Source organism: Poecilia reticulata, chromosome 2 (genome assembly GCF_904066995.2).
Source record: "Poecilia reticulata chromosome 2, P_reticulata-male-v2, whole genome shotgun sequence".
NCBI classification, from domain to species: domain Eukaryota; kingdom Metazoa; phylum Chordata; class Actinopteri; order Cyprinodontiformes; family Poeciliidae; genus Poecilia; species Poecilia reticulata.
Genome location: NC_088831.1, coordinates 29942480 through 29953710, shown reverse-complemented (window position 1 = coordinate 29953710; position 11231 = coordinate 29942480). Strand labels below are relative to the sequence as shown.

General features: G+C 39.5%; 1 protein-coding gene across 5 annotated transcripts in view; it reads left to right on the top strand.

Annotated features, from left to right (window-relative positions):
• Nucleotides 1–293: 293 nt before the first annotated feature.
• lrp2a (low density lipoprotein receptor-related protein 2a) overlaps nucleotides 294–11231 on the top strand; it is a 56493-nt gene continuing 45555 nt past the window's right edge. For 2 of the 5 annotated variants that reach the window (XM_081603071.1, XM_008399864.3), the window contains exons 1-9: nucleotides 304–946; nucleotides 7708–7815; nucleotides 7940–8059; nucleotides 8362–8478; nucleotides 8894–9004; nucleotides 9105–9218; nucleotides 9299–9415; nucleotides 10599–10742; nucleotides 10844–10963. In XM_081603071.1, coding sequence (XP_081459197.1) covers nucleotides 877–946; nucleotides 7708–7815; nucleotides 7940–8059; nucleotides 8362–8478; nucleotides 8894–9004; nucleotides 9105–9218; nucleotides 9299–9415; nucleotides 10599–10742; nucleotides 10844–10963 — 1021 coding nt within the window. In that variant the 5' untranslated portion in view covers nucleotides 304–876. Of the gene's footprint in view, nucleotides 947–7707; nucleotides 7816–7939; nucleotides 8060–8361; nucleotides 8479–8893; nucleotides 9005–9104; nucleotides 9219–9298; nucleotides 9416–10598; nucleotides 10743–10843; nucleotides 10964–11231 lie in introns of all 5 variants that reach the window. The other 3 variants (XM_008399880.3, XM_008399871.3, XR_014085778.1) reach the window with 2 other exon arrangements.

Here is an 11231-nt window from a genome sequence, read left to right as displayed (position 1 = left end):
AACCATCATTTTACCGATTACTGTAAAATTGTCTGTTTCTTGAAGAAAATGTCAAAATTTTAGAGTTGATTTTTTTTCTTCAAAAATGAAAATGCATGTTTACTCTTTTTATTATCTTTTAGGAGATGCTTTTCTCGTTTTCCACCAGAAAAAAAAGTATGTATTGGCCGATATACATTATTTTTTGATTGAAATCTGCCAGTGGCAGATTTGAATTTTAAAACATAAAGCATCCGTCAGTAGCACGGATGATTTGTTGGCTTTGCCATTTGGCCGCACGATGGCGACGTTGAGCTTCTTACGATTAATCTTAGAAAAAGCAAAGGGCCGAATTCTTCCTCTTGGGTTTAGACGTATTGATTTGAAGTTATACTATAAGGATTTATTTATTTTCGTTTTTAATTGTGGGAGTAGAAAGCGATTTAATTAAATAACAATAATCATAATAAACGTTCAGAAAGTTAATTGTGGTTTGTTTTGTTTGTCCCCAGTTTCATTTATGTGTTAATTCCAGCTCTCCTAGTCTGTTTTCCCAAGCATGAATATACAGACCCTCTGTTAGTTCCCAAGCGTGGGGCAAAATTATAACAACGACAACCCGCTGAGAGTGTAAAATCACTGGCTCTCAGGAAAGCTCGGACCTGCATGGCATTATGCAGCTTCCAGGGCCCACAGAGGATTTATCCAACGTGCCGAGGGCTGGGCTGGGAGCTGGGAGGAAGAGGAGGAGGAGGAGGGGGACGGCGGTCCTGGCCTTTGTGCACGCCCCCTTTCATCAACTAGCGGGCCGAGAGGGACAGAGGAAAGCTACAGCATCCCAGCCTCAGTCCTTACAGCTCCTCCATCTGCAGCGCGGAGCTGGACGGGCCAGCCAGAATGTGGAGAGCACCGCCGCTTCAACTCTTTTTCTTCTTTTTATGCTCTGTTGGATGGTGCCATGCTGACGGTAAGTTTTCTAACTCTGTTATTCCTGCTACTTCCAGTTTCTGTGTGAGAAAGTTGAATGAGGACCTGGAGAGTTACATGTGACTCAGCCTGTGCACTTGTTGCTCATCAGTACAAAGCAGAGGAATTCAAGCTAATCAACTAAATACACACACACACACACACACACACACACACACACACACACACACACACACACACACACACACACACACACACACACACACACACACACACACACACACACACACACATTGAGTTCAACAATTTAGCTGCCACATATATGTATATGTATATATATATATATTAGATAATCCTGCTATAGATAAAAAAAATATCTATAGCAGGATTATATACATATATATTCCATTGTAGGTTTATTTATTTTTTGTGTTTTTAATGGAACCACTTCAGAGACATTTAGAGCTGCAAGTTTTTACCTCCTAGTTGTAGTTTAAAGGTTGAGTACAAAGCCTCTCTCAGGCAGATTGGAGAACTTTTGCCTGAGCTTTACTGTTGCTAGGTAGCAGAAAAGAGCATGTGACTTACAGACAATCTGTGAGGACTGAGAGACTGCTGGTACAAATCTCATTCAGTGGGGCAGATTTTCACTGCCCACCCTAAACTGCATCAAATAATCTCTGCTTTTTCTCGCATATGAAAGCGAGAAAATGCTTAGAAGCTACTCTGTGAATGTGACGGCCTCACACTTGTGCATGTTGTTTGCAGCACAGCTAGATCCTGCTTCTCAGATTGTAATCTGCTTTCTTTTTGCTCAACTCTTAGCATGTAAGCTCCTTAGTGTGAATCAAGCAACTAATTACACTGCTGCTGCTGCAAACTGGAATCATTTCTAACCAGGGAACTGCTCAGAGTTGAGAAGGGTCACTTCTATTGCTTGTTTTAATAATAATAATAAAAAAAAGCTAATCTATTTCCTCAAAGAAAATATGTCAAATGTAAAGGGAAATCTGTGTTGGCTCGTACTTCCCTTGGCATTTCCTTTGAAAGTGGGCAGTAACAGAACTATAAATGAAATTTTGCTGATGGCAGCTGAAGCTTACAAAGTGATGACTGAAGTAAAAATAACTGAATATCATCTGGCTTAGTCAGCAGACTTACAATGATCATTAACTAGATATTTATCCCAAATGATGAACTGAAGCGTGCCCTAAGTTGTAGCCTATTTAAGGTGCCTATGGTGCTTTACCTCGTATTCATCTTGGACCTGAATTCTGAACATAATGTTTAATTACAGTTGCAGTAAACAAAGTTGTAACTACATATTCACATACTTTCTAAAAGAGACTCAACCCTTTTTTCTCTTGCCGCCTGACATTAATTTAGCCTATGTTTTTCAAAAAATAATCAATTATTTCTATTTGATAAAACACATTTCTTTTTATTGTGTTAACACTATTCAATTTCGAAAGTGGAATTACATCTCTAACATTTGTAAGCAATTCCTTGAAACTACATGACTTCGACTTCCATGGAAAGCGGTTTTCCTTTTTCACTGTCACCATATGCTTGCTCAGCACGGAATTGCTGCAAACTTAGAACTCGATGCAGTCAGCTGTTCTTTGTTGCTACATGGACTTTCAGAGGGTCTCCTTTGATGTAAACTTTTTATGAACTTGCATTATAAACATAACTTGGCTGGATTTTTTTTTATGACTTAGATCAAATTGAAATGTAGGTAGCTGACTTTAAATTGGTCGATGTAATTGGATTCAATTGACTATATATATATTATTTTAGTTTATTTGTACTTTTTGCCAAATTATATTGTGACTCAACAATCCCATGTTGTTCCCATTTTGCTATAATTGTTTTAGCAGGTGATCATGACACCCTCAGACATCTAGAAGTCTTGCATTTATGTAAAAGTCCCCACATCTTGAATGATTTATTTTTTCCCCCATTTGGTCACTAAAGAAAGCAAGGGGTGTTAGCTGTTGCCATTCCTACAGGTGGGGTTCCAATACACTCAAATGTTGTGACTTAACTAAGACAAAAGAACTAAAATTATGCTCTTGATGCTGCAAAGAATAACATTTTGTATTGTTTTCTTATTTTTTTTTGAATACCCCCACCATTTTCAGTGAGCTTTAGCGTCTCAGCCCCTAAAAATATATATCTGGTATCATCAACAAGTATAAGTAGATTCTGTCAAACTGGCCAAATATTGATAGTACTTCTATATTATCCCAATAAAAATTGCATCCAAGCAATCCACTGCAGTTGTGATTTTGCAAACACTGAAACTGAAACGATGAATGTGACTCAATATATCTATTTATCTATATCTATATATACATATAGATATATAGATATAGATATAATGTAATAAAAAATTTATGAAAAACAATCCTTTGTTAACTGCGACAGACTGGCGACCTGTCCAGGGTGTACCCCGCCTCTCGCCCGAAACGTTGGCTGGAGATGGGCACCAGCACCCCTCCCGACCCCACTGAGGGAAAAAGGGTTCAAGAAAATGGATGGATGGATTCCTTTGTTAACGTGGCATTTATCATAATAGAAATAGTTGTGGCAATTCTAATTCACCTTAAGGAGAAAAGGTTTAGTCTAATGGGTATTTGTCTTTTCTTTTAAGTGAATGTACATAAATATCTGGTTTCAGCTTTGGGTATAAGTCAGGTTTAATAAACGGTTGCTGCTTTATGCTATTTAACTGTAGAGGCAAGGTACTTTCTCTAATATTCTCTACTATCCTCCACGGAAATCCTTTAATTTGATACTTATTCCTTCTTTGTACTTTCTGCTCCCTGCTGTCAGATTGATGCTGCTACTCATTGCTTACATTGGCCTTAATGGCTAATGTGACACTGCCAAGTGTCACATTAGCCATTAAGGCTAACCAGTACCAGTAATCATCCTCTGATGGTTTTTGCTGATCTTGACATATTTAGTTATTAAATGAACTTCTTTTCCCTGGTAATCATTTGCTAGGAGGATCTTAATAACCCCACCAAACTACACAGTAAGCGCATTTTTATGCACTCATGTGGAAAAACAAAAAGCTAAGCAACGTCTTGTTCAGTGTTTTGCACTTGTGTGTTAGAAAGCAGCTGGTCAACCGCTTGTCTTCTACTACTAAATGTTTTTGTTTGCCTCTGAGCTTTTTCTAGGCCGGCACATTCATAAATAAAACCCTGCACATGGCAGCTTCTTTCCGGTGCGGAGGCCTAAATCCTTGTGCAACAGTAACGTTTCACTCGAAACTGAAATACGTTTGGCTCAATTCGCTCAATTTGTGAGTAAATCCTTTTGTAACCTCACCAACATCCCCACACACCCACCCCCCCCATCCATGTTAGTTCAGCTTCTAACTCGCTTCTGGTAAGCTGTGAATCACTGTCCTGAGGGAAAATTAAGTTGTACAGTATCCGTAGTATTGCGTTCTGACATTACATTCATGTTTTTTTTCCCCCCTCCACTCATTCTTCTGTTAAAGCGTGCACCAAGCCGTTGAGCATTCCTCCCTCCGAACCAAGCCTCGGCTCTGTTCTTCTATTTATTCCTCCCTTTTGCTTCCAAGCTCCTAGGTTTTTTAGCTGCTTTTGAGTGTACTAGTGAGAGCCAAAGTCACTTGTTTGGCAATTGATGGCATTCTGCTGCATTGATTTCCATATGAAACAGGCAGCAGCACTTTGCTCTGCCAGCGTGGACGGGTCCTGCGTCTCACGCTGCCAGCAGCCGTCCTCGTAACTTTTCACCACACACATTCAGCCCAATTCGACAGCTGTGCCTAAACAAGACGACATTGACGAAAGCTTAAAAACATCTTTTAGTTCCTGCATGCATGCCTCGAAAGGCTTTCTTCGCTTTAGTTTTAACTAACCTAAGCAACAATTGTTTGAACTTAAATATCTGCTACAAAAAATTTTTGTTGTTGTTTTTTTTGCTCGATGGCATTTCTAATTATCATTTTGAATCTCATCTGGCCCATTTTGTGCGCAGTTGTAATATCCTCAGCAGGCCAGGGTTTAAGAGAGTTTGGGTGCCTCATTCTAATGCATTTTTTTGTTGGTCAATAGTATGAACTGCTTTTCTTCACTTACAGATGGACCAGAGAAATCTCCTGCTGTGACTTTAAGTTGTTAATTAAGGAACAGAAAAAAACATTAATTTATTCAAGTACTTATGTTAAAATCGTTAACAGCCATTTTGAGACTAAAAATCACCCTCGTTGTTGGTTCCACTGATATTTATTGACATGGTTAATCTGAGACTGTTTCAGGTTAAAGGCAGACATCTGATAATAAAAAAAAATACAATCTCGTCTAGAAATTGGAATATGAGATAAAGGTAGCAAACAAATCCTTTAATACGTGCATTGGAATAATCTTGTAATTCTTTAGTTATAATATTTGCTTGTATTATTTTATTTTTTATTTTTTTACATGTGAAAATACTTCGAAAAAGAAAACTGGAAATATTCAAAATCAGAATCTGTGGATCAGATGTCACAGAATCAGTGTGGACCAGAAATAAATCCTGGTCGGTGTATGAAAAGCCCTCACATTAGATAGTGCCTTTTAAAGTTTCAGCTTCAGTGTGCAGGATCTGCCACCTTTCCCAGAGGTAACGGTGTCAGGGAACACTGTCTGCATTTAATCCCTTCTAGCAGATTGTTTTCCCTTTGGCAGAAATGGTGGAAGTTGTCAACCTGGGTCTGCATGTACAGCGTCCACACACTTCTTGACTGCTGCAAACATTGATTTTATTGACTTGTTTTTTTTTATTGTTTTCTCTTTTCCTGTTTTTTGTTTTTAGATCAAAATCTTTTATTCTCATTTTCATTCAAATGTATGTTTTACTATAATATTGAGCAAACTGGGGGATGTCTGTATAGTCATTTTCAGACCTTTTTAGAGATGTTCAATCACATTCAAGTCTGGAGTTTGCCACTCCATGATATTCACAGAGTGATTTTGAAGCCACTTCTTTGACATTGCTCTGCTGAAAAGTGAGCCGTCACCCCAGACTAACATCAGCAGCACTCTGGAGCAGGATTGTATTCAGAACTGACTAGTTTGCCAGTTCCTGCTGCTGGAAAACATCCCTATACCATGATGCTGCTGCCACCAGGCTTTACTATATAAGGATGAGCTGGTTTCCTGCAAACATGACGCCATGCCATCCACACCAAAGAGTTCAATCTTTGTCTCATCAATGATTGAGAATTTAGTTTTTCATGGTCTGAGAGTACTCCAGGTGCCTTTTGTTAAACTGCAGACAGGCTGACATGAGTCTTTTATTAGTTAAGAAGCAGCTTCCCTCTGGCTTCTTTACCATCCAGGCCTGACTGGTGAGATGCTGCAGAGATGATTGTCCTTCTGGAAGGTTCTTCTCTTTCTCTACAGAAAAACACTTGATATATCACAGAGTGACCTTCTCGTTCTTGGTCTCCTTCCTGACTAAGGTTTTTCTGCTCTGACCACTGACCACTTTAGATGGCCGGCCAGCTCTAGGAAGAGTCCCGCTGGTTCCAAAATTCTTCTTTTTAATAATGATGGAGACGACCGCAGATTTTGTTCTGGATTTTTTTCAAGGCAATCCAGTCTCTGAGGCCTACCGACAATTCCTTTAATTTCATTCTTGGTGTTTGAGCTCTGACTTGCAGTGGGACTTTATAGAGACAGATGTGTGATTTTCCAAGTCAAGTCCAATCAACATGTTTTACCACAGGTGAACTCCATTTAAGTTGTAGCAACATCTCAAGAATGATCGGAGGAAATGCCTCGATTTTGAGCTTCATAACAAAGGCTGTGAATATTTGGTCTTGCATATTTAGTAAATTTGCAAAAAAAAAAAAAACTTTTCCCACGCTTTCATTATGGAGAATTTGTGTTTAGAGTTTTCAGGGAAGAGATTAATTTAATGCAACTTAGAATTAGGTAGTAAGATATCAAAGTGTGAAAAAGGTGAAGCGCTGTTGATATTTTCTGGATGCACTCTATGCATCTTAGTTCCCTTGCACAACTTATGTCATGAAAAACGTTTTGGGATTTTGTACTTTTATTTCTGGCATTATTCAGGTAAATGCACCTTTATGCGCAGGAAAACATTCAGTAAAAAGGAGTAATCCCAGTATTTTGCAAATTTAATAATGAATCTCAACAAAAAGAGATTTAGAGAAAAAAAAATTAATTAGTAGAGGCAGGCAATTGACAGACAATGGACCCCAAGCCAACATGACTGTATTCTTCCAGCGGAGAATGCGTGCTGAAATGGCTCTTGTACCACCCAGTACCACTATTTATTCCAATTACATCCCAGAGCGGACAGGGGCAGCACGCACCATAAATCAGGCTGTCAAAGAGACCGTCAGAATTGCACATTCCTCTTTGATTGGGCCTGATGGAGTGCTCTCCCTCTGAACTGTGCTGCCTGAATCAATCTCTGCTGGAAAACATCAGGGAAGGTAGAGCGGTGGTACCTTATCTCAACAGATGCCACTCTCTGGAAACATCAAAAGAAGGCTAAAGAAGAGTGAAGTGTGGGTTGTAGAAATGTCTGGGGGGGTGGCTGGCACGCTTGTCTCTGAGGCTTGTCAATGCTGTTAACAGCATGTATCATCAGAGGAAAGCTTCTCGTCCTCCCCTGTTTGCCCTTAAGTTCTTTAAATAATCTCATTTTAAGGAGTTTGTTGCTTGAAGTAAGTAAATTTAATTACTGTCGGGAAAAAACCCCCCGGAAAGAATTGAAATGTGAAAAATCTGTAATTGTGTGCAGGATGTGAATTAGGGCAGTTTCGGTGTGGGACAGGTCGATGTATACCTGAGGAGTGGCACTGTGACGGGACATCAGATTGCATCGATGACACTGATGAACACGACTGCCGTAAGCTGAAGTGTAGCACCATAATATATATAAATATGTAGCTATTTCATTGCTTAAGAATGCTTCAACTGTACATGTACCTCACTCAGGTGTGGTAACGATACGTCTGTGTGTATTCTGACAGCTCAGGTAACATGCGATGACAGTCATTTCCAGTGTCTGAGTGACGGCGAGTGCATCCCAGACGTATGGGTGTGTGACAATGAGGAAGACTGTGAGGATAGCTCAGATGAGAGACACTGCCGTGAGTACCGTTAAACATTAGCTATAAGTTCAAATCGCATATACATTAATTTATTTTATTAAGATTTTATGTGATAGATCAACACGAAGTAGTACAAAACTTTTGCAGTGAAACGAAAATGATATGTTGTTTAATAAACAAAATCAAGATGAAACAAGTTGGCTTTAAAAGCCTGCCGACTGTGAAAAAAACAGAGTTAAAGGTCTCAGAGGTTCATTAGAGAACATTAGTGAAGAAGACTTCAGTGAACTGAATGTGATTAACCTGTTGCGTTGCTAAATAAGTCTTTGATTGGGTCTCAGCTGGCAGGACATGCACCAGCGGCCAGTTCAGCTGCAGCAACGGGGCGTGCATCCCGGGAGAATACCATTGCGACCACCTGGCTGACTGCTTAGATGGATCTGATGAGAGAAACTGCAGTAAGACTTTGAGATATTTTTTTTCTTCTTCTTCGTTTTATCTTGGGCTCCTGTGGCATTTTAATCAATTTGTTAAGATTAAGAGGCTCGCTGACTGACACAACGGGCCACAATATGCTTCTTGTTGTCAGAGGTTGATTGCAGATTCCTTGGTGGATTAGTCAAGCTGGAGTTCTGCTGCTATGCCATTATTGTGCCGGCATGCTAGTCTCACAGCAAAACTGTGACTGTGGTAATCTCACAATTGCATAAAGAATGCTGTGGCAACTGGTGCTGTTATGGTGGCGCTTCTGATTTTTTAGTCTGTTCTCCTTCCCATTCACAAGGCGTTTCACGTGTTAAGAGCTATAAAGAGCACATTTGTAAGGTTCATTTCAGTGCACAATGCTGGCCTGATGATGGTTTAATCTTACAGATTACCCTCAGTGTACAGAGATGAGGTGTGCCAACGGGGCCTGCTACAACCGGACCCAAAGATGTGACCATTTACTGGACTGCCGTGATGGCTCTGATGAGGCAAACTGCAGTAAGAGATCCACTTCACTAATGAATGCATGCAGTAGAATTTGACTAAAGCATCAGCAGGGAAAGTACTTCTACCATTTCTTGTGTTCTGTTTTTCTTAGCACAGCACTGCAACACAGGGTTCCACCAATGCCATAACGGGCTGTGTGTTCCTCAGCGCTATGTCTGTGATCACGACGACGACTGCGGAGACCGGAGTGATGAGATAAACTGCAGTATGTGCAGCCCTTCCTCTCTTTTTCTACGTTTTTAGCCTGGGTAAATGCACATCAGTGAGTTTTTTTTTTTCCTGCAGCGTATCCTGCTTGCAGAGGAAATTACTTCACTTGTCCCAGCGGCCGCTGCATCCACCAAGTCTGGCTTTGTGACGGAGAGGACGACTGTGAGGACAATGCTGATGAAAAGGGCTGTGGTATGTATACAGTGGCAGGAATTCAGTCCTGGTATATTAAGTTACTTTGTGATTTTGGAGCCAGAAGGCCTGGATATTTAGCAGGTTAAATAGCTCTAAAATAGGCAGGAACTGAAGCCGCGGAAACCTGATTCATCTTTGGTCTCCATGGTTGGTTTGGTTTGTCAAGACGCTATGCCTGCGCTCCTTTAAGTGTGTTATTCAAATGCCTCTTTGTGGCACAAGATTGTGCAGCCCCCCAAAGGGGCTTTTGAATCCCTCCACATGGCTGGGAGGACTGTGTGTTTTTAAAGGAAGGTCTGCAGGAGCCCCCCGTTTGCCCCCACTGCTCCAGTACCCCTGCATCAGTTTAAAGTAACAATGTCTTAGTCACAATTTTCTTTAGGTCAGGATTCCTGTGGAGACAATTTAGCATGCTCTCAATACATGCTACAAAAACAAGCTAATTATAATTTTCTGTAGTTATACAGCAAATCTGAAACTTTCTTTCTATTCTAAGTTTTTTGCATTCCTTTACTTGTCTTAGGAATTAGTTATTAACTATTTTATGATATATATATAATTCTAGATAACAATTTCATAGTTTTGAAAAGTGTAAGAACTCACTAAGTGTTGCATTCATGTATTATACTGATGCATTTCATCCTATTTTTGTGCAAAGAAAGATTATAGTTTTTAAATGATTCCTAACTATTTTAATTACAGTTTCATAGTTATTTTATAGTTATCAGTAATCTTAGCAAGTAAAAGTTAATTTGTTTCTATTTTAGTTTGCAGCTATTTTAGCAGTTGCTATAGATCTAATTATGTTTTTATATTTTTATAGCTATAGTTTTAGGGATTAACAATTAACAATTAGAAGGTTTATTTTTTATTCTTCTTACTTATGTTTTTAGAGTTTTTATGTGCATTTATTGATTTATTTTGGCCTCCACCAAACCACATGGTTGTTTTTCCTCAGATCCTCATACTTAAATTTTTTTTAATTTATTCATATGTTTTGTTTGGCATGGCAGTGCGTACTTAGTTTTATTATTACTAATGTATCTATTATTATTTTTTGCCTGTTTTAATCTTCTGTAAAACCTTTTGCACTACACTTGTCTTTATGCTAAGTGACCCAAAAACACTTTTGGTGTTGATTGATTGATGTGTTAAAAAGTAAAAGATGATTTCATTTTAGATAATGTACCACGGGAGTGTTACCCAGGGGAGTGGCCCTGTCCTTCGTCTGGGCTGTGCATCCCTATGGATAAGGTGTGCGACGGGAATGCTGACTGTCCTGATGGAGAGGATGAAACTAACACCACTGCTGGACACAACTGCAGTTAGTACCTTCACAGTTATTGTCCTTTTCTTCAAATTGCTGGTATGGTCTCAGAGGAAGTGCTGAATCCCCATCCACATTCTGATTTCTCCATTATTCAGGCATCTGGAAGTGTGCTTCTTTGAGCTGTGAGGATCACTGCCACGCGTCCCCTGGTGGAGGAGTGTGTGCCTGTCCTCCTGGCTATATTGTCAACAGCAATGACAGTCGCTCCTGCATAGGTATTTACCCCTTCTTTACTTTTACAGCTAATAATCCAAAGCAGCAGCTACATATTCCAGGTTGCCTCATAGCCTCGCATGTTTTTTTCTGAAGGGAGAAATAAAATTTCTTACAAAAGAGATACAGTTATAGTGGGTTGCAAAAGTATTCTTACCTTTTGAACATTTTCTATATTTAGTTATGTTGCAACCACAAGCTTGTTATATGCTTTTCTACAATTTCAAAGTGTGAAATTTGTGTTCTGCCCCTTTTCTTCCCTTTCTTTTG